Source organism: Lycorma delicatula, chromosome 3 (assembly GCF_047948215.1).
Source record: "Lycorma delicatula isolate Av1 chromosome 3, ASM4794821v1, whole genome shotgun sequence".
Classification (NCBI taxonomy): Eukaryota; Metazoa; Arthropoda; class Insecta; order Hemiptera; family Fulgoridae; genus Lycorma; species Lycorma delicatula.
The window spans coordinates 205,218,119-205,242,671 of NC_134457.1; the positions used below are offsets into that span (position 1 = coordinate 205,218,119).

General features: G+C 30.2%; 1 protein-coding gene across 1 annotated transcript in view; it reads left to right on the forward strand.

Moving 5' to 3' along the window:
* The window catches only part of LOC142322382 (alkaline phosphatase-like), a 73,873-nt gene that overhangs the window by 35,393 nt on the left and 13,927 nt on the right, over nt 1-24,553 (forward strand). The window contains exons 3-5 of the mRNA XM_075361404.1: nt 11,748-11,968; nt 15,754-16,119; nt 24,304-24,508. Coding sequence (XP_075217519.1) covers nt 11,748-11,968; nt 15,754-16,119; nt 24,304-24,508 — 792 coding nt within the window. The remainder of the gene's footprint in view (nt 1-11,747; nt 11,969-15,753; nt 16,120-24,303; nt 24,509-24,553) is intronic.

Sequence of the window (24,553 nt, forward strand, 5' to 3'; positions counted from 1 at the left end):
AACATAATAACTGTAAACGTAGAATTGATACTGGCATATTATTAACTAGTACAATTCAAGGCTTAAGTAAATATTCTTCAATGTCATCATTTATTGAGTAAATTTTTTCTGATTCTGCTTTCTTTAGATTTTATGCTACAAGTATTCATATTAAAATTAAACTGTTCACCATGATTTTGAAATATATATATATACAACTAGTAATATAAATACATAACTATACATAAATATTATAAAATATATAAATACTAATGTAGGAAAATATTTTATATACTAACATATTTTTTTAATATTATTTAATTTTATATAAATTAAATTATTGCCTTCCCTACTAAGTAATAGCAGATGCAAATGAATAAAAAAAAGCTACTTCCCTTCTCACTGTCCTTGAATTTTATTAGGATGATGTTGTCTTGGAAATGGCTGTGTCTGTTTCAGGAGTAGCATGTAATTTGTACTGTTTTTTGAGAGAATGGAGTGAGTTAATTTGTTATTTTTCTATCTTTTCCAGTCTTTATTATGCCTGTGACGAATTTTTAGCACCTGAGGTACAAGAATAATCAATTAGGGTTATTTCTTGTAAAGATTCATTATACAAACAATCTTTTGCAACAGAATGAAAGTGTCATTTGTAAAACCAAATATCGATAGGCTTGGCATTCCGGTGAACAATAGTATTTTGGTTCAGTGTAGAAGGAAACTGGAAATATTTTACTCCTCACTATTCTTAATAAGCCTCGGATGGGGTGCTTTTCTTGGGAATGATTAGTCAGTTTCAGAAGTAGTTTATATGATTTAAGTTCAGCTATAACCATTCTTATGCTACCTATTAGACGTATTGTATTGCTTATTATGATACTGAGATATACTGATTTCATCATAAGTTATTAATTGCAGAATTTTCTAGTAACTTTATTTTTCTAAATATCTTAAAAACCAACATTTTATGGAAAAAAGCTGTCTTTTTAAAATTCCTTAAAAATAAATTAGAATAACAGTCTAGGTGGTTTCTATTTCATAAATTGTCACGATGCAAAATGGTTAATGAATTGGATTGGATACCGCAATTCGTATTCAATATTAACATTTTGGGGCCTTTCTTTCTTTTTCCTGTTTAGCCTCCGGTAACTACCGTTTAGATAATTCTTCAGAGGATGAATGAGGATGATATGTATGAGTGTAAATGAAGTGTAGTCTTGTACATTCTCAGTTAACATTTTGGGACCTGGATATGACTTATCTGTACCTTCTTTTAACCTAATTATTTTATAATCGGGAACATCTGGACATCTTGTGTAGTAGCATCATGATAACTGAACGTAATGATAGAAAATTCCTGCGGAGAAAACCAGGTTTTATATAACTCTTCCTGTAGATAATTGAAGTTATAAATATTTTACGACAGGTTTTTGCATTATTATTAAAGACGAACCCAGAATTTGATGTCATTTAAATTACTTTAAAAAAGAACGTATTTTATTACAAAAATGTCCATGTGTAATTGTAGTAATTGTTTCAATTTATTTTTATTTATTTTTTAATCACATTAATTTACTTCATTTAATCCTTTTTAAAGAAAAATATTAATTATACTAACAGAATTTTTAAATTAGTAACCTTTTTTTAAATTTTGTAATTACAGAATACTTTTTGAAATTCAAACATAAAACGTTTTTCTTCTCATTTTATATATATGTATTTATATATATATACAAATAATGTATATATATATTTTTTATTTTTATTGTTTGATTGTTTGTTTATAGTCGCATCAACGGTAACAATCATTAGCGAGTTAAATAAAACTGAGTGTTCTTAAATAATTAGACAATAAAATCAAACAATGGATAGCAAATATCGAAACTGATCACTAAACTATTTTCAATGCGCACACAGTACTCCTCAACGGATCTCATGCAAGCAAACAGCTAAATTGAGTTCTTCTAAATCTCATTATCACAGAGAAACCGCAAGTCTTTTGAAGTATTTCTTCCGTTGAGTAAATCTGACTCAGGTTTAATTGTCGACGAATAGTCCCGAATATTAGACAATCTAGATATAAGTGATTAATGGCCATTTTCCATTGCACGATTCACAATTCTGCTGAGGAGGGCCAAATAGGTGTACGTGGGTTAGCTTTGTGTGCACAATGCTCAGCCGCGTTAAGATGACTTGGACTCTTCTGTTGTTTAGGATAAAAGGTTTCTCGAATACGTTCTCCCGGTTGCCATGTAAAGCCAAGGCAGGACGCAGCAGCCAAAATTATTCCATTATGTACGTAGTTTGACACGGACTGCTTTCGTAAAATCGATCTCGTACTTTAATTCTAATCAGAGGTCATTTTTTCCGCTCTCTTGGCAGCCTTATCAGCTCGTTCGTTCCCGAGGATGCCGAAATGGCCTGAGACCCATACGAATACTACTGTGTTCTTTAATTTTGAGAGGTTTTCATAGATAATTCTAATGATGGGTTCAGATCGTCTGCAGTTCAAGTTTTCAAATAAACTCCTAGAGTCAGTTATTATAAGGAAGCTGTCGTCACTCTGGGCCTTAATAACTTTCAAGGCAGAGTAAATTGCGTAGGCCTTGCAAAAGAACAGAAAAGTATGCATTAACCTTATATATAATCTCTTTATCAGGGAGTATTATTAAACACCCGTCGGCTGAGAAAGATCCATATATTTAGATATGTGTATAACTGTTGTATTTCTTAATCATCTCGCTAATTCCTAGCAATGATTCCTAGCAACTCGGTAATTTGGGCCTCGTTTGCATCTTCGAGACTGTTAATATTCAATCTTTAGAGGTCAAAAGGCTGGGGAAGGACTTCCCCCTAACTTTTTGAGTGCTAGCGGGCCTGGTCGCCTGCCTTGAGATACGGGACCTGCTGACCGCGTATTTGAAAACCTGTATTGTAATAGGAGTTCATTGGATTCCGTTAATATACTTTGTATATATATATATATATATATTTTTTTTTTTTACCTATATAATTTTATTTTTTCTGTTGACTACATTATTAAATTTAAAAAAAAGTTTTTGTTCTGTTCAGTCTTTGATCCAGGTCTTTAAAATATGTATTTTGTTTTATAAAGAGAGGTTTCTCTGTAAGCAGTATTGATTTTTAAGTTAAAAATACTGTTTTGTTTTTTTTTTTAATTATTTCCTGAAAACCTAATATAAAAATATCAATTGAGCTTTTTAAACAATCAATTGATTTAAGTTCCGTTTTTAGCTGGTTACATAATTCTACTTATATTTAGATAAGTAGATTTTTTTTTGTTAACATAACTGGTTACAGAAAGGAATTGTTAATCTTTTTTAAGTTTGTCTAATTCAAAAATTAATTAACAGATATTCATTCAAGACACAACATGATCTGCATTGTACACAGTTTCTCTGTTAAAATGTATATCGTTGTTGTATATAAAGTTGTCTTTCATCTATAATGAGAGTATAAAAAATTATAGAATGTTTATTAGACAAAGTAAATTAAAAAAATCGCAAAAAATGTAACTGGTTACATTTAAACAGTTATTATTCACACTAACAGTTATTATTACTGGTATTAACTGTAAAAATAGTGTTTTTAATAGTGTTTTTTAATAGGTATTAACATTTATTATCCAAAAAAATAACTGAATTATGCTAATAATATTATACTCGTATGTTATCCGATGGATTTAAAGGTTAATAATTCGCTTCAAAGTAAAGGTAAATACTCGATTGTTCTTTATTTTGCATTTTTTTGTATTCAACTTGTTAAAAGTTTTTTTTTCTCTGGTGAGCGGAGGAATCCCGTTTACGGACGAAGTGTTGGACTCGATAACAGGTTGCGCAAGATATTGTTAAATTGCGTATGTATACCTTTTTTTCGACCATTTTTAACCACTCAGGGGCAACCGGTAATTGCCTAGAAGACGCAGCCTCAGTCGGCCCTGAGTGACGCTGCGCCCTACCAACTAAATTTCCACCTCATTAACTCCCAATACTACTCACCAACTCTAAAATTAAATTTTGTTAACTTTTTCAGGTTGTTTTAATTGTAAAAAATAATCACACTCCACCGAGTTTGTTCTATTAGTTGAAAAATGGTCTATTACTGAAAAATGTTTATTCCAAAAACGCTTAAAATATGATAAAATATTGTTATTATTATTATTATTAGGCATTTATACGCCATATATTTAAAATATTTCTTGTACGTGATTCGTACTGTTGCAGATTTCAATAAAGTTAAAAAGTAATCAAAGAAAGCTTTTTTCTTAGTTTTACTTAGGTTTTTAAATAAAAATTTGAATTATGAAAAGAAATTTTGTAGATTTCAGATTAATTATTTAATAGATTAACACAAGCTGATTTTACTTCCCCGTCTATATAGCTATGTAGAAGAGAAAGTATGGTGATCGGTCAAAATTGGGCATATCCGGTTTTCACCGAATCTTGACAAAGTACCACTAAGAACCACAGAAAACTGAAAAATGGCATCGAAATTTCCGCGACAAAATGTGTGTACGTATGTATGTATGTTGGGGTGTAAATCGCCTTATATCTCCAGAACTACTTAACCGAATTTCACCAAAGTTGGCTATACTATTTTTATAGTAGTGGCACTGATGGTATTAAATTTTCAATTCAAATGGTAAGGGTGGGAGGGATGCAGAGGGAAAAACGAGAACGTCTACAGATTTTGCGTAATTAAAGTTATATATATATATATACAGGGTGTCCCATATAAAACGCAATCCATCAATCACTCATCCATGAAATTTCAAAAGTCAAGCTAAACTCCTACTCGTTGCTGAAATGGACTCGCCCAACATCGCGGCGACGCAGTAGAACACTACCGATAGTAACAACAATGCAATCATAACGTTCAGTGTATTGCTAGAGACAAGATGGTGTTTTCGCTAGATGGACGTGTTTTCGTTGTCAAGTCGTACTTCAGTACGAAATCAGCGGTTGCAGTGCAAGATTTGTTTCGCCATAAGTACCCAGATAAACCAGCTCCTAACAAAACATCAGTATTAAGGTTAGTTGCAAAATTTAGAGAGACCGGTTCTGTTAATAACAAGGAACACAAGAGGTCTGCGTCAGTGTTGAATACCGATACAGTCACTGAAATCAAAGACGATTACTCGCTTCGCCAAATAAATCGATCAGACGTTTGTCTGTTGAAATTAATTTGTCTAAATCGACTGTTCATCGGGCGACCAAACAATTACAATTACGACCTTATCGCATTCAAACGGTTCATCGACTTTTTGAGCCCCACAAAGAAAAACGGCTACAATATTGTCAACGGTTCCGTCGATTTCTGTGCGAGGGAATTAATGTTATGGATTCGTTATTTTTCACAGATGAAGCACGGTTTCATTTGGACGGCTACGTAAACAGCCAAAACAGTAGAATTTGGAGTGCTGAAAATCCTCACGTTTATCACGAAAAACAATTACAGACGCAGAAGTCGGGCGTGTGGTACGCGATATCGCGGAAGAAAATAATCGGTCCTATTTTTTTCGAGTACACCATTAATGCGGAACGATATCAGGATATTTTATCCTGATACCGCGCCAGTTCATCGCACTCTTGGAAGAGGAAGACAGACACTGCTGGCTACAACATGACGGTGCGACATCGCACTACGCAGGTTCAACTTCTGATTCCGTCGAGGAATTCTTTGGTAATCGTGTTATCGGTCGATGCTTGTGGCCACCAAGATCTTCAGATTTGACTGCGGCGGATTTTTTTCTACGGGGTTACCTCAAAAAAAAAGCCTACAGCAACAAACCAGGAACACTTGAACAATTGAAAGTCAATATTGAACAAGCTGTATTAAATATCCAGCCACAAACTTTGAAAAAAGTTGCAAGAAACGATGTAAAAAGAATTGAAGCTTGTATTCAAGAAGATGGCGGCCACTTCCAACATTTACTCTAATTGTAAGGTAATGGATGGTAATAATAAAAATTACATTTACATTTACACATGCCTTTTTATTATTTCAGTACCTACCAATATAAGGTTGGGTTGCGTTTTATATGGGACACTCTGTATATATTTAATAATTTCGTGAATGTTAATAAACAACTTTTGTAAAAAATTTTGTTTTGTTAAATTTTACTCCCATCCCTAAAATTGGTTTTAATTTTGAAGTTACAAAAGGCAGTACAAGGGGTGATTTTCGTTGCATGTTTTTAAAATATTTTTGTGAAAATCATAAAAAAACATCACCTTTTTCGTTGCAGTCTTTTTGTTGCATTATCATCTCGGTCCATAAATTTGTTCCTCATCAAAATGGTGTCTTAACCCAGCCCCCCCCCCTTACACACCTCACATCCCACTTAGCGGCCGGACTATTGCGGTAGTCGTCTGCTATGTTGCTATGTCACAGGTAGAAATAAATGAATAATATTTGAAGAGTGAAAATTTACTTAAAGTTGCCGCTAGTACCACCACACTCACGCGAATAAAATACCGTATGTGCGAGCGCTTTAATTAGAATCATTTAATTAAATAAAAAAACCGTATTTAAATAAAATGATAAATATTTTTAATTAAGTTGTGTGTGTATGTGTAGGTAAACCGTGCATCAGAAAAGAACCGCGTGACGGGAAAGTCTTACAACTGTGTTGTCAGATCTTTTTTTACAATTATTTTTATAGGTTAAGCTTTTGAATCAACAAAGATTTAGTTCGACTATTATATTTAATTTCTGTTGCTTATTCTCTTAAACAACAAACTTCATTTGTTAAATAAACCTTTTTCTATAGTTTTTTCAGTAATATTTATCTAACATTAAAACCTTTACTAAAATCCTATATCTGTTTTCTTTTACGGTTTTATGTTTTACACCTTCTCCAGTACAAAAAATATAACAATACTTGATAACTCCAATCTTGCTAAACTATGAATCTCGTTTTTCTCTGTAAAAGCCGGTAAAAGATTTTAACAATTTGCCTAAAATATTCGTTTCTCATATTAACTATTAATCTATTTAATTTTCAACGTGTACTATAGAATTATATTTCAGAAATCTATATACTTTTCATTTTTTATATATTTGTCCCTTACTCTTTCGTACTGTAAAGCGCTAAATTGGGATTAAATAAGTATGTTTAAGTGCTTTTTTTTTCAAATTCCTTACTATTATTTAATACGAATATACTTTCAAATATGAAAATATCTATCAAACAACAATCACAGAAATAAGAAAATTTATTGGTTAAAAACTTAATCGTTTCCAAAATTTAGTATGTGTAATTGTTCTTTAAGAAGCAACCCACGGTAGATTTATTAGGAAGGTTACGAGTGAAGAGGTTTCCTATTTTCTTTATCACCGAGCCAATTATACATCAGCATAGTAAGCTCACCGAGAAGCAGTTGATATAAATTTCTAACTGACGAACTCAATTTTTTCCTAAAGGACCTAGTTGTATATTGAATATTATTTCTCGTAAAGAAAGTAAATTTTTACCGTTGCCTTTTATTCGTCAAATGGTTTTACATACATTTAAGTAAAACAACCGTTTTACGGTTGTTATGTGTGTGTTCAAATTCATCATTCAAGCTAAAAAAGCTGAAAGAAGATATGAGATTTCGTAATGCATAGATTCTTAATTAACCACTCTCTTATTAATATCACTTATTATATATATATATATATATATATATATATATATATATATATATATATATATATATATATATATATATATATATTATTTTTATTTTATTTTAGCCTTTATTGAAGGGGTGTTAGATTTAGAGAAAACTTTACTTAAGTAAATATGGTAAAACCAAACCTATACATGAACTTCTGTAGAAAAGGTTTTCTTAAATTTACTTTGGACCTCTAAAAAATATATCTTTAATCTTTAAACAAATTTATAAATAAACCTAATCATACAAAAGATTTGTAAGTGTTTCCTAGGACTCGAATTTATTATATTGACTTGTTTTTTAAAAGATCTGAATAAAACCAGAAATAAGCTATGAATATATATTTTTAATTATGACAGTTACTGTGTGTGCTCTGTACTTACTAGATGTTGGAAAAAAAAGCATTACTCAGTAGGTCTGAGTAATGCTATCGGAGCAGGGTGCCGGTCCTAGGGGGAAGGGTAGAGAAAAAAAAGAAGATGTTGGAAGAAAGAATAAATATTATTTAATACCGTTCAATAAACCTGTTTGATAAACCGCTGTTGAATAAATCTCAATAATCAATTATCTTATTCAGTAATTCATACAAGCTGTTTTAAAATAGCTTAAAAACTGTGTGGTTTGAACATTCAGAGGGCTACTCTAACGAATGATTAAGTTATTCTCAAGGCAGCATTATCTTAGATAATACCATAATAACTTGAAGCTCGTCTCCGAATGAAAATGGTAACAAAGAATCTTGCCTATAATCCATAAGGTTCTGTGTTCGAATCCCGGTCAAATTAAGCATTTTTCATACGCTACAAAACTCATCCCTCATCATCATAAGTGATCGCTAATGGGAGTTAATTTGTTGTTTATGGAGACAATAAAAGAATAAAATGAATTAACAGTTGCGGTTCTACGGTTTATAACTCTCCTTTTTATAGGAGAGTAAAAATTAAACCGATTATTTCTCTCTTGCTTGGCTCACTTTCTCTCACGTTCCTGAATAATCTAGTGTAAATCGTTCCGACTATTACCAAGGTTGTAGATCATTATGTAATCTAACACGTGTACAATAATCTTATGTTAAAATTTACTGTACATTCAAATTATCTTTAGCTTGTATTCAAATTTCCTATGTTTTAATTTATAATGGAAATTTTTATGACTTTTAAAAAATCGCGAAATATTATGTTATTTCGTATTAAAAATTAATTATAATTAAATCTATTTAAATCGCAATAAATTATATACATTTAGCTTATTAGTTAGTGCATGTTTTTATGATATTTACGTTTCATATAATTGTATTTATAATTATTATTATTATAGTTATTATTTGTTTAGTAATTATTATTATACCAGAATGGTTGTTGGTTCTAGTGAAAATTATGACAAAAAAATGAGTAAATTCAATTCACCCAAATTCAGTATTAAATTTAAAAATAATATTCAAAATTATATAATTCATAATATTATCATTTTAAATAATAATATTAAAAAAAGTACTTACGTGTGAACACTACAAATATAACTAAAACTGCAAACATAATTTCATATTTAAATAGAATTGATTTTATTTTGGCTAAGACAAGTGTCTTCCAAAATAATAGTGTAGTAAGTACATGTCAATACATGAAATTCATTAGCCTATTATTATTCTGTGATCTGATAACACCATTGTCCTCATTCCAAGATTGTCGGGAAAATTGGCTCATTTTTGTCTGTGTGAGGAAAATCATAATTACATATCATTATACTAAAAATATTAAATTTAAAATTCGAAAAAATTCATTTGAGACTGTGCAGGTGAACCGAAAAACAATTTATTCGTCCAAGTGTAATTTATTCGTCCAAGTGTATTGGGATGAATATTTATGTGTAAAAATATTTCTCATCTAATTCGTAAAGTAAAGAAGCGGTAGAGAAGCGCTTAAAAATGAAACCAGGTAAACTTTGTTTGAAGCCAGGAACTCATTATCAAAATACTGTGTCGGAGTTGTACAGAGAGTTGGAGCTAATCTTCCTGTACGAGAGTTTAACAGATTGAGGTTGTACCAAACCAGTTATTTTAATGCTAACGCTCCTCGATATTCACCTGCCACGTGTTTATATCGTATTTTAATAAACGACTCGTCACGATGTAGAAGTGTATTTGTAATTTACTTAAAGTATACTTTGTAATTTATTACATCGTGAACTTCAGTTCACGATGTAATAAATTACACGTACACTTCTTTTTAAAGACCAAGTACGGCGCTGTATATGGATCGCGATTCAAAAAAGCTACAGTATATAAATGAATACTTACAGATTAGCATCGGACCAGTCAATTACCAAAGTGCAAGAGAGTATTAACAAAATTGTGTCTGTAAGAGTGATTAAAAAAATATTGATACTAAGGGACAATTTTATATGTCAGTAGGCAGTTACTTTTATACGGATTTGTAAACTATATCGTAGATACCGACGTTCTTTGGTGGTTGGCTTTCAGTTAATCACACATTTCAGGAACGGTCGCCCTGAGACTATACAAGACTACACTTTATTTACGTTCATACATATCATTCTTGCTCATCCTCTGAAGTAATACCTTACGGTGGTTTCGGAGGCTAAACAGAAAAAAAATAAAGGACATGCGAAATATTTCCTGCTATACGAGTTAAGTCATTCTCCTGCTGGGCTAGAATAATATCGCTTTCCCGTTCGTATAGCATTCCTTATCAGGTAATCGACGATACGACAATGCTAAGTACCCAAGAGTCATCCTTTAAATTCTACGTTTAAAAACAACCATAAATTTAGTTGTAGTGGAGGCAGAAACTTAAAATTTTTCTTTTTGTTTTTAAACGGAAAAAACAGACCGGTTCTTCAAAAGGAAAAATTCATCTCTGAACGTTAAAATTAATAACAACAATCCTCTTGTGATTAATATTATTCACACAATTAAAGAATATTACCTTAACGCACTTTAATATTACGAAATACGTAAATATACTTAATCACGTACAACAGTAATATATTAAACAGATACAGATTTAATAAGTTTAAATTTGTTTTTAGTTCAAAATAAAAATAAAACCGTCAGCAATAACTTCAGAAAGAATAGTAAAATGCAAAACAGCAATGCAGTGTCATGAGGACGGTCTTAACAGTTATTGAGAGTACACGGACGTAAACAAAAACTTAATAAATTTTTTTTTGGCAAAAAAAAAAAGTTTAATTGAAAAGTTTATTTCCGGGCATTATAACCTTACTGATTTTTTCAAATAGAGAATATTTTGGATTTATCTGTTTTCGTAATTTAAAATAAATTTTAACAACTTTTTTATTTTAATGGTTCGGCTGTAATTTTATTGCTTACATTGTATGCGTACATTGTATGCTTACGTTTATGATCTATAAATTATTTATTGTATTTCTTTACTTTTATTGAACTATTAATTTTCTTATTGTTTGCTACCACTCTTATGAAAACTCAGAGCTCCTAAATTAGTTTTTTTTTTTTTTAATTATCGCTTACATTATTACGTCATAAAGTAACAAGCCCATCAATTTCCGATGTATTATATATATACAATACACGCGCATGCACATGTGTGTACGTGTAATACTAAATCATTGGTCAATAAAGTTAGTGTATAAAATATTCTATCGTTTCTTCATGATAACCTGTTACTTTACATTATCTATCCCAGTCTTTCTTTTATTTGAAACGCAATTAATCACCTGAAGTAAAAGTTTCAAAGTAATTTTTTCTTGTTTTGATGATTCTTCTGATAAAGCTAATCAGGTGAACAGTTTGAAGGTATAATTTGTAGCTCTGAATTTTTGTGGGCTTGGATTTGTAATGTACGAATGTGGTGTATTGCGCTCATTGATGATGGAAACAATTTTACTGTTATATTTTCCTAGTAATCTTATCATTGGATCTTAATTTTTTTTTGCGCTCTATTGTTTTCATGTTAGACTTATTTCTAGTACCAGTTTATCTGCAATCTTACGTTTATAGTAAATACCAGATGTGTACCAATTTGTTTGTATTATTTTTTTTTAATGAACGCAAGTTTTAATAACAAAATATTTACGTTATTTTTACAGATGCAAAATACTGGGACAAAAATGCATTTAAAAGTCTGAATGAAAGGTTAGACAATTATTTAGTTACCAATAAAGCAAAAAATTTAATTTTATTTCTCGGCGATGGTATGTCTATTCCAACAATAACTGCAGCTAGAATATACCTAGGTCAACTTGATCAGCGAGCTGGAGAAAACGCCAAACTTAGTTTTGAAAATTTTCCTTACACTGGTTTATCTAAGGTATGCATAAATTTGAATTATATCATTAAGTTTTTATTTGAATTACGTTATTAAGTTTTTTATATTATTATGTTTAGTAGAATAATTATTATTATTGTTATCTTTGTTTTTTACCTCTCTCTGTGTATGGATCTGTTATGTATTGCTGGAAAGAAAACTGTTGATTTAATAAACGAAAAGTTGTAAGAAATTTTCATTCATCATTAAATAAAGACTATCTCAGTTTAACTGAAGAAATATTAAATGAAATTGCAGAAAACTGTCAAAAGCTTTATTTTAAGGCTACAAAAAAATCTGGAAAAGTATTGCATGAGATTCCCGGCTTTAGTAATAGAACTTAAAAGAGTTGGAGCTAAAAAACAGAAACAGAATATATATTTTTTTTCGAGATGGGGAATTAATAAAAAAAACATTGTTTTTTTTAATATTCATATATAGTGGTTAAGCTTTACAAATTTCCTTAAGTAAAGTTTTCTCTAAATCCAATAACCCCTTCAATAAAGGCTAAAATAAGAAAATGCGTTTCTCAAAAAGACTTTTCTGCACTTTATTTCCGGGTTCTATAGTTGTTAACATATATTGATAGTTCTATATATGAAGTATAGCCTTTCAAAATATTTATGAAAAATATTTAAATCGAAGGGAGTAGAGAAAAAGAACAAAAAAACATATATTTCAATTTTTAAGAGGTGGGATTGATTTTTTTAGAAAGGTTTTTTTTTGAATTATTTATCTTCAATGGTAGGTAATAAATTTGTTTTAATAAAATTTTCTCTAGCATTCCTCTGAAGAAAATGGAAATTTGTTTTCATCCGTTATCTCCTCATTCCCTTAACGAATTTTGACAAGAAAATAATATGATCTAAACCCCATATATAGAATTATTTGAACAAAATTTGAACAAAATTAGTTATAATAAAAGTAAAGAGGAAAATAAAACTATCAATTAAAAAAGATAAAATTTAATAAAACTTGATAATAATATAACAGTTGGTTCTGAAATGGAAACATTTCACTATTCTATTATTGAGTAATTTACAATACGTATATTTCATTAAATTATTATATTACATCACAAATTCACTGGATTTCTTAAGTTTTGAGTGTTTCAAAGGTCATATATCTCTTAAAATATTAAGTAACTAAATAAAAAAAAAAAAATTATATGTTTAATTTAACTTCTATGTTTTTTCTATGATCATCTCTTTTCAACTGAATAATTATCTTTTTTTTTAATTTTTGGAGAAAAACTTCGTAGTAATTGTGAAAAATATCCTTCTCCACCTTTCTCTAGACATCTTTTTAAATTACGTTTCATAAATTTTATTCTTCGTAATCAATCTTCTATTACTTTTAATTTCCTTTTTTTTTATCTTGATCGTAATTTCTTCCCTGGTACAAGTTTAGTTACGGTTATTATTAACACAGTATATTTCAAGCTTCTTGGAAGAAAAGACATAAATCAGGGCCATATTCTATTTCAGAAGAAAAATATCTAACTAGATATTATCAAATAATTTAAAAATATATATTTATATATATATTTTTTTGTACGTTCATAGGTGCTGTCTTGTGTTAGATAATAATACCTTACCTATATAAAAATATATATTTATATATATTTATTTTGTACGTTCATAGGTGCTGTCTTGTGTTAGATAATAATACCTTACCTATCTTCAGGTTTTAAAATAGCAATAAATTTATTTGTAATGTTTTGATAAACGTTATTGTTTACAGTTCAGTTAAACATTCTTTTTAAACATTTTTTAATATTAAATATTATCTTAAACCCTTTTTTCATTAAATAATGATGATTATTTAAATGCGTATAGATTTATAATGCATCCACCGGGCTGGTCTAGTGGTGAACGCGTCTTCCCAAATTTGGAAGTCGAGAGTTCCAGCATTCAAGTCCCAGTAAAGGGAGTTACTTTTATAAGGATTTGAATACTAGATGGTGGATACCGGTGTTCTTTGGTGGTTGGGTTTTTCAATTAACCACACATCTCAGGAATGGTCGAACTGAGACTGTACAAAAGTACACTTCATTTATACTCATACATATCATCCTAATTCATCCTCTGAAGTAATACCTGAACGCCAATTCCCGAAAGCCAAACAGGAAAAAAGAAAGGTTTATAATGCATTATAACCCTGACTTTAAAAAAGTCGTAAATTTAAGATCTTTATAACAATATTTTTCCCGGAAGCGATCGGAAAAACTTTTTATACTTTGTTGATTCTACAAACAGATGTTAAAAATATATTTCGAGGTAATTATTGCATCTGCATATAAGAACTGAATCGTAGGTACTATTCTAAAACAAAAACTCATAGGTTTTGTGAAAAAATTATTACACATTGTATACTACAAACATTTAAAAAAAATAAATAGGTAAATGTTTTAAATAAAGTAACGTGTACCAGATTAAGGTAAATATTTTACATTACTAACGACGTAATAATAATTTCCCTACATATATTTGTTGCTGAGAAGTACATTTGAAATCTCGATTTACGAGGCTTTTGGACACCTATTATTATCAGATCAGTATAAAATAGATACGTAATTATTACACTAATTGTAAAAGAGAAGATATTAAAATTAAAAAAATAAAAATAAACATTAAATAATTACGAATAATAAAATTATTATTAATATTTTAGTAATAAATAATGTACGAAGGCTATTCAGAAAGTAAGGAACGTTTTGGAATTTTAAAAGACCAACTACAAGAAAAACGTTTTATTATATACATGTGAAACAAGGACTAAAATACTACTTTTCAACATAATCACCTTACAAATTCGGCACTTATCATAGCGGTGGACAAGCTTTGAAATTGCTGTGTCATAGAATTCTGCCGCCTGTGATCTCAACCACTCAGTGACGCCAATATAGTGACGCACGAGCACACCAATATATATGCGATTGGCGTGCGCCTGGTGGCGTCAGGTGGAAACGTTCCTTACTTTCTGAATAGCCCTCGTATATATATATATATTATAAAGTGTATATATTATATTATATAATAAAAATGTTTAATGTATATGAAATACTTTTTTTTTTCTGCTAGAGTAACGTATTTAAGATTCAAAGTTTATTGGGATAAATCGAATTCTAGCCACTGGAAACTAGTCTCGATCATTTACTTCCGTTTCATACTAATGTGGTTTCCTATATAAACTGTTAAAGGCTATTGCATATACTGGTAGGATACCCGTCTAGAATTATTTTTTAATTTGCCTACAGATTGTTAAATAAAAAAGGTGTGCTAACAACGTATCGCTGCGAGTAAATATTTAACTTTATAACAGTCAACTTAGGACTATTTTATTAGAGTGAACAGACATATTGGCGCTATCAGTCACTTCTAAAGTTACAATATCATCAGAAATTATTGATAAAGTTTATCTTTTTTTTGTGAGAGGATATACAAACTAGATGAATGAAGCTGGTTTGGACTGATAAGTATATTTTACCTTGACCCGGTCTATAACATATTTTTTCTATGTTAATCATACACAGACATTGATAACATTCTTTGATATATATATCTTGTTTTATTTTCGTTTTTTTTAATCTTATGATATTAATGAACACCAGTTTTATTTTAATTTATAGAAAATAAATCTTTATCTTTTTCTCGATATTATCTATTAGCCTACTGAACTTATTTTTTATCTGCTGATTTGTTAAGGCTATATTTATATAATATTTCAGTTATGTCATGTATTTTTCTTCTTTACTGAATTTGATTTCTCTTCTTTTTTCCCTACAGACTTACTGCGTAGACAAACAGGTTGCTGATTCGGCATGTACATCGACTGCTTATTTAGGTGGAGTTAAAGCAAATTACGGTACATTAGGTGTAAGAGCTACAGTTACAAGAGGGAATTGTTCTTTGAGTAACGATCCGGAAAATCACGTTCATTCAATACTAATGTGGGCTCAAGAAGCCGGTAAGGGTACTGGACTCGTGACTACAGCCAATATTACCGATGCTTCACCGGCCGGAGGATATTCTCACAGTGCTGACCGTTATTGGCAGAGCGATAGAGATGTCGTCGAACAGAATTTGGATCCGAAATACTGCCCTGACATTGCGCAACAGCTGATACGAAATAAACCAGGCTTAGACGTCAAGGTAGATTTCTGAGGTAGGAGGTGCCTGAAAGCCCGTCCTCAAATAAAGCATTTCCTGATTCTAAAAGGAGTTTTATTTTATATATATGATGGCTAGTACATATATTAAATTATCAGCTTCCGTATATAAATTAAATTTGCTGTACTTTTATCAGGACGATCGGATATAAAAATTATTTATAACTAAACTTTTGAAATGTCAAACAGAATTATTTTTATAAATAAAAAATTTTAATAGCTTACTTAAAACCGTTTCAGTCGCACTTGGGACTATTTTCGGCTATCACTGCGACCGAGACGTTTTTAAGTAAGCTGTTAAAACGGTTTTATTTTTAAAAATTAGTTTGATTTGTCGTTTTTAAAGTATAATTTTAATTAAACTCCAAATCATGTATTTCATTCTCCTTTAAAAAACCTTAAATTTTATAATTTGTAAATTATTGGAGGTTATTTAATTTTTAAATAGATTCATTTAGTAATACATTTTAATAACCAAAAGTTGCAATTTTTATTTGTTTTATCGAATGGTTCATTGAATGTAGTACTCTGGCTTTCAGAGTTTCTATTCCTCGGTATATTCTTTTATTCTAAATTTTTACAACTTAATTCAAGCATAGTAATTTTGGTACTTACATAATAACGCCACCGCAGCTACAGCTTTATTTAAAAACCAAGTACTCAATCGGATTTCGGTGGAAAATGAACAATCTCTTTATTAATTTAGTAAATGGTTATTTATATTTATTTATTTTACAAATATAATTTAACCAAACTTAACCTACCCTCGCTTTACTCGCTAACCTTGACTAATTAACACCGTAATTTTTTGAGTATTTATTTAATAAATTCAGTAATTATTGCAATTATTTATTATTTAAATAATCAAAACACTCCTGTTAATTAGTCAAGGTTAGCGAGCGTAGGTTAAGTTTGGTTAAATTATATTTATAAAATAAATAAATATAAATAAACATTTATTAAAATTAATAAAGAGACTGTTTTGAATCTATGTTAAACTCTATATCGGCCCATTTTCCACCGAAATCCGATTGACAACTTTGTTTTTAAATAAAGCTGTAGCTGCGGTGGCGTTAATACGTGAGTACCATAATTTTATACAGTTATCATTAAAGAATGGTGCGGTTTTGAACATGGTTTAAATTAAAACAGAATTACTTACAGTTTATGTTTTTTATTTTTCAAATTTGTTGTCTCAAACTTTTTTTTACATAATTAATAAATTTCAATATGTGCGCCCTTAGTCGCTCGACAAATGTCAAACGATACTCAACTTCTCTCCAAACATTAGTTAACATTTCTTCGTTAATAGTTGTCATTGCTTCATTAATCCTGTTTTTTAAGTGGTTTAGGTCGCGAACTTTTGTGTATAAACAACGCTTTTGATGTACCCCCACAAGAAAAAATCGCAAGGTGTTAGGTCTGGACTCCTTGGAGGCCAAAATATGGGTCCTTGCCGGCCTATCCATCGATCTCCAAATGTTTCGTTCAAAGCGTCCGTGACCAATGAATTGAAGTGCGGGGGAGAACCATATCGTTGGAAATGAAGTTGATGAATGTTTTCGAGTTCATACAGCTGAGGAAAGCAATAATTGGTTAACATGTCAAGATACACAACTCCATTAATTGTTTTTTCAGCAAAGAAGAAATGCCCTATTACACGATTTTCCATCACATCACACCACACCAAACATTAACTTTAGGCGAATCGCGTTGTTTCTCAATAATTGCATGTGGGTTTTCAGAGACCCATATTCGTGAATTGTGTCTGTTAAAGCATCCATTCACATGGAATGTAGCTTCGTCTGTAAAAATTATATCATCTAAAAATGATTCGTTTTCACTTATTCTGTCCAACATTTCAACAGCGAAATTGTAACGTTTTACACCATCATCGGGTTTCAATTCCTGCAGTATCTGGATTTTGTAAGCGTGTAATTTCAGTTTTTTTATGTAAAACTATGAACTGTTGATTTTGTAATACCTAATTCGACGCGTTGAGGGGGGATGGACTTCCCAGGACTTCTAATTGCCGATTGTCTAATTAGTTCAACCGTTTCGTCTGGTACACTTGGTCTGCCGGTTGATTTCTGTTTCTTAACCGATCCGGTTTCTTCGAATTGTTTGAACCAACGTGTTATGTTATTTTTGTGTGGCGGATCTCTTCCAAATTCACGTCGAAACGTACGTTGAACTAAAATTACGGATTTTAATTCAGTCATCAATAAAACACACTTTGCTTCGTCTTTATCCGAGAACATAGTAACTCACTAAACTCACCGCAACAATACAAGAACTGACGTTGTGGTTACAACTGCTGATAAACAAACTTTTGGGTTGGAAGCTTTCAGGGATACCAATATAACATCTAGAAATTTCCCTACAATTTTCCTATGAATTACTGAAACCGCACCATTCTTTTATGATAACCCTGTATATCATATTGAATTAATTTTTTTATTTATTTTAACGTATTAATACCAAATTATATTATTTAAGATAAATTTTTGTTGTTTAAAGTGGTTCAAAAGAAATAATTTTATGACCTGTAAGAAAATAGAAGATTTTATGTTTTGTGGAAGCCAACTTACTGCATATAATTAGTTGAAATCGGCAGTAAAGAACAAAAGTAGCCTACTGACCTCCATCTATATAACCGCGCTATAGCTTTATCTATTATTTTGAAACTTAACATTGTTCAAAGTTTATTATTTTATTTTATTCTCCAATTATTTCTGATAAATTATGCACTTTCATTTAATTTTTATGATTTTTCTTCAAAATGTTAAACGAGTAAGTAGATATATCTTATTTGCTTATTTTTTTACTTCAAACTGGAATTCACGACTATTTCAGAGGCGTAAAAATTTCTTAAAGTATGCCCTCCCTATCCACTGCTTAATACCTAACTTTGTCTTATCTAATTTGGTTGTTTTTGGATGAACAGTTTATCTGTTATCGGACATTTTCCTATTCAACACTATTTCAACCAGAATGGTTTTTATTATTATTATTTTTTTTTTAATTAAAAAAAAAGTCTTTTCTGTCTAGATTGGTTTGTTTAGCTGGATTTTAAAATGAAAAATATAATTACTATCAATGGAACAATACCATAAAAAAAGAATAGAATTACTGCTACAATAGAGAGGCAAAAAAAAATTCCTGTTAACGACCAAGTAATAATATTGAATATTAGCTGCTGTTGTAAAATGTACCGCATAATAAAAAATTCTAAGAGATAGTATTGCTTACATTAACAGAGAATTGATAAGGAAATAAAATATGACTACCCTTTAACTTTTACTTTAATTATGAAGTAAGGTTTTAAACTTCAAATCACTAGCAAATACATCATCAGGTTATTATTGTTGTAGGCAACTTTTTCTATCTCAAAATCCACTTTTAATTGGTTTTCCTATTTCTGTGCAAAATAACTTTGTAAATTAAGGTAAAGATGAAGTTAAAATACTTAAGCAATTGAATTAACTCTACAAGATTGCATTTTTCATTTCTTGATAGTCTCAAAAACGTCGTTATTTTCCATCGGAAATCAACAGTAGTAATAAACCAATACGTAATGTATTGTATTAATAGCGTAATACTATGAAATCTTCATCCTAAATTGTTAATTTTACGAAGGCGAGCCAAATATTACATACACATTTTGCATAACACACCTTCAAAGTTGTTGTATTATCTTCTGAGCATGCGTACAAGGCTCTCAGTTTAATGGTTTATTTCAGAATGTAAACTTAAATAAATAGGATCAGCCCAACAATTCCTCGGTTCAAAATCTAATTTTTGCATTCAGACATATATAGAATAAAAAGATTATTACGTTCCCCAATAAGCATGGTTTTCAGTGGTCGTACAAATAAATACGTATTTAAAAAAAAAATAGTATGCTGTCATTTGTCATTAAATTATTTTAATATGTTCACACTCATTCATAATTGTAATAGAAATTTGTTTGGAAGAATTTCTGAAAATAATATTTTTCGAATTAAATTAAATTATTTTTTATACCTGTATTTTTTAGTTGCGTTTACTGATTATTACAATCTTTTATTTTGTAATTCATAAATAAAAAATTATATCGTAAAGAAATAAGATATGTAAAATATATGTAATACAGAACAAAACAGGAGACTTACAATAGTTTAAAAAATCTCAATCGTACAAACATGTACTTTACTAAAAGAATTGTAAATAGCTCTGAAAAGATTTCCATTTTATTCTTTAAGTTAAGGAGGAACAAGTGTCGTCATCTTCGTCAACTTCTTTTTCATGCAGATGATGTGTTTAAAAGATAATGGCTTTTCCTCCGTCAAACTATCACCTCATCTCAGAAAACGTTTCCCCTTAACCAACCAGCCCTCTCTACTGAACTCTTCACATCATTGCTCAAGTACGTGTCCCATCAAACGGGATCCATACTATTACCGTTTTCAGATATTCCCCCTTCTTTTTCTCTTTAATACCAATATCTCTTTCTGTTTTTATTCAGTAACAATATCTATAGCAATAATAATATATATTTAAATTATTTTATAAATTCTCTTTAGTTTGGAACAACTAATTAGTTTTACTTTATCCAGCTAATCAGGCGTCATAAATGCCGTTTTAGTTTAATTTATCGCAGTACTTTATGATTTTTAAGTTTAAAAAATTATGCGGTAGACAAAATAATTCATCAACAAAGTCTTGCCCATAAGGATAACAATACTACAGACTTTTTCTCAATGTTAAAAAATAGTAATAAAAATACTTTTAGATTCAAACACGTGTGTAATTGTATTTATTAGAATAGATGATCGGAAAGGAACAAAAATAATGTGGATAAGAAAACGCTTGCGTAGTAAACAACATGAAACATACAATTTTCTATACATTGGCAATATAGTGAAACTAGTATAAAGATAATATAGCATTTATAATATCAAATGGAGGCTGTACTGAGTCACTGCAGTCAGAATTAATGAGATCATTATAAATGCAGCACTTTGATATCTTGTAGAAATCCTTGAGCGTGCTAGTTTCGATTAGTGTTCATTCCTGTACTTTACGCTCCAACAACAACATTAATTTCTTCTATTCCACTTGATAAGAAGTGTTGCAGACTAGCATGTAAGATTATTCTATATGTATTGTTCATTCATACAAAATTGATTAGAATCCTATTGTTATTTAAAAACTAGATATTCTAATTCGGTATACTGGAATCAACGCTCGTAACGTTATACTTGTAACTGTTGTATTTATAAAAACTAGTGGTGTCTGTGAGTTTTACCCTTTTACACAAAAACTACTCGACCTATTAAGCTAAAATTTTGCATGAACATAGGTTTTTTATCTGAAAAACACATACGATTATTACCGTTACGAAATGTTTCACCATGTTATGATGATGGGCTGGCGATTGTTACTGCAAGCCTGGCTTGCGGTAACAATCGTGGTTTCTTTCTTGTCGATATTCAACTTTAGTAGGGCCAAACCGTTGGTCAAATCGAAGTCGAAGACCAATTGCAGTATTTGAAATAAAGTTTTTGTAATAAAGGTCCGCCTTTTTACACGATTGTCCGAAAAGGAGGGTAATTTATTTAGGGTGTATGTATGTTTGTTCCAACAAACCACTTATCTAACAGCGTAAGCGGATTAAGCGCGGTACCATTCACCATCGGCTTACGTCCCATTCGCTCACTTGTCATATATTTACTAAAATGGGTAGGCGCACCCCAGCAACTACTAAAAATATATATGACATCCATAAATTAAAATTTACTTTGTCTAGACAGCAATTTGCTGCCACGCCTAGGTCGCTGAATGCCAACAAATACCTGTCCACCAAATTGGCTGGTGGTCAGCCATATATCTCTAGGTTAGCTTTTCACAGTAGTGTGGTAGAAGTCTTTCCCTTAAATAAACTACTGGTGTCGGTTGAACAAAGCAATCGCATCAAGGAACTCCCAAGTAGTCACGTGAGCCATGTGGCTCTCGCCACATTGACTTTCAGCTTGTGAGTGACCAATTTTCCCCTTGACTTCTAAGTTCCAGGGTGGCTCAGTTTCTGTACCCCCCTCCACAAGAGCAGGGCATATACTGTATACAAAATTGTCATCCGTATGCTCTTTATTATCCTACATTGGAGCAATATCCTTTATTATTCTATATTAAAGAGCAATGTTTGACAATAATGTTTTTCTTTGGCAGTCGTGTTTTTTTATTTTTAATATTTATCTCTTGTTCGATATCTCTTTTGGTTTTCGAGAAAGGTAGTTTTAAAGATATGATGGTGCACAGCGTGTGGTTCAACCAATATAGCCACTGCCACTGTTACTGCGTGAGTTCGTGACACAACTGGCTGATTAATTGAATAAAAAACATAAAATTAAAAAGAAAGAAACAAAGTACGGTCACCTCCTTGTGCAAAATACTTTTTTATCCATATGAAGGAAGATTAATCAACTCGTTAAGTACTAATTTTAAGATGGGGGCCAAAACTTTTGAAAGCTACATACTTCAGATCGCTTAAAGTTTTGAGTTCTGTGTTAACCAAACCGTTGTTCTGAAGGGATTACAATACACTGATAATTTTTATAAATTGAATAGGCTTTAGTGGCCATTAATCGGTATTATTCTCACTAGCATGAAGATAATGAACACAGTTGGGGGTCCATGCTAGACCGGAAAGGTGAGTGAAGTGATCCCTGACTAGCAACTAATAAAGGAGTGCATATACTCATATTTTATTCTTATCACATTATTTATGAAGATTCATTTTCAAGTGAATGGAAATTTTTTTTAATCCTCACTACACCTAATTATTAACTTGTAAATTAAATAAACTCTATTCCTGCTTCTCTCTTATGATTTTTTTTCCAGTATTTTGGCTGATTTTGTATTAATCTATTCAACCCAAAAGCTTTACTTTGTATTCTTTCTATATCCTATATTTTAATCACCTTGCTATTATTAAAAAAATTTCTTTCAAATTCCTAAATCTTTTTGATATAGCAAATTTCTTTTGTACATTAAAGCACCTTTAACCTTGTGGCGCTTCTTGTATCACAATGTTTTTATTATCTTCTTTTATCTTTCACACATATTTTTTTAATTTACTTTTACTATTTATAAATAACAAACAATCTGTCAGTTCTAATGTATCCTAATTTCTCACTTTCTTAAGGTCACTGTTCTTTTTTTCTGTCATCTTTGTTTTATTCCTGTTTCCTTTTTTCAAATTAATGATTCTCTCCCACCTTCCACATCAATCAATACCATACATTATCACCTCTCATTCAGTCCTAATAACTTTATATTATCTGCCTCTGAAAGTGTTACTTACATATCGATCTTATACATCTTATTTTGTACAAAATGTAACAATGTTAAATTTTTGATACAATGGTATATGAAAGAAAACTCTTGATTTATTTATTATTGTGTAGTAGAATGGAATAGAGGGTTAATACCTTCTTGTATGTGAGGTAGCAGTTTAATGCCTGGATGGATAAGTTATGTTTTAATTCTATTCCTTATTGGTACCTCTGAGGCACCATTCTGTTTTGTAGGAACCAATTAACACTTCCTGATCCTAAGATCCTAAAACCTAGCAATATAACAAACTATGTGTAAACTTATGAAATCACCTGTGGTCCTGGAATCGTGAAAGATATAGATACTACCATCAATAGATTTATTATATATGTATATTTTACATTTTTTATGATATGCATAACGATCAAAATGAACGATTAACAAGGAAAAATGAAACATTTAGTTGTATTTCCAAATGACTTGGTCTTTATAATGAAAAAATTACATTTTCATTTGGTGAATAGGAGGGAGAGGATTGTTTTCGATCTAAATTATTGAATTAAATACTTTGATTTTTCAACCTAATTTAATTCATATTCATGAATTAAATGAAGAGAAATTAAAGTATTTGATTTAATAATTTACACTAGAATAACATAGATTCATAAACATCAATTAAATTAATGATAAACATGGATTTAATAATCAATAATTATAGGCCTACCTGTGCATTATATTACTAATTCCAATTTTTTTTTTAATGTTACTAGAATTATATTTTTCTTATGAGAAATTTATTTTAATTTTTTTATTATATGTGTATATATATATATATATTTTTTTCTATTAGGTTATAATGGGTGGTGGAAGGAAAAAATTTTTACCAACAAATAATAAACCCGACTCTCCTCTTGGGCCAGGAGAACGTTTGGATGGTGTTAATCTTATAGAAGAATGGGTTCAAGAAAAAAAAGGAAGGAATAAAACAGCAAAATTTGTATACAATAGAAAAGGATTACTTGCTAAAAATATTACCTCATCTGATTTTATATTTGGTAAGAAAGGTTTTTTATTTCAGTATTTTTTTTTAGTTTAATTTT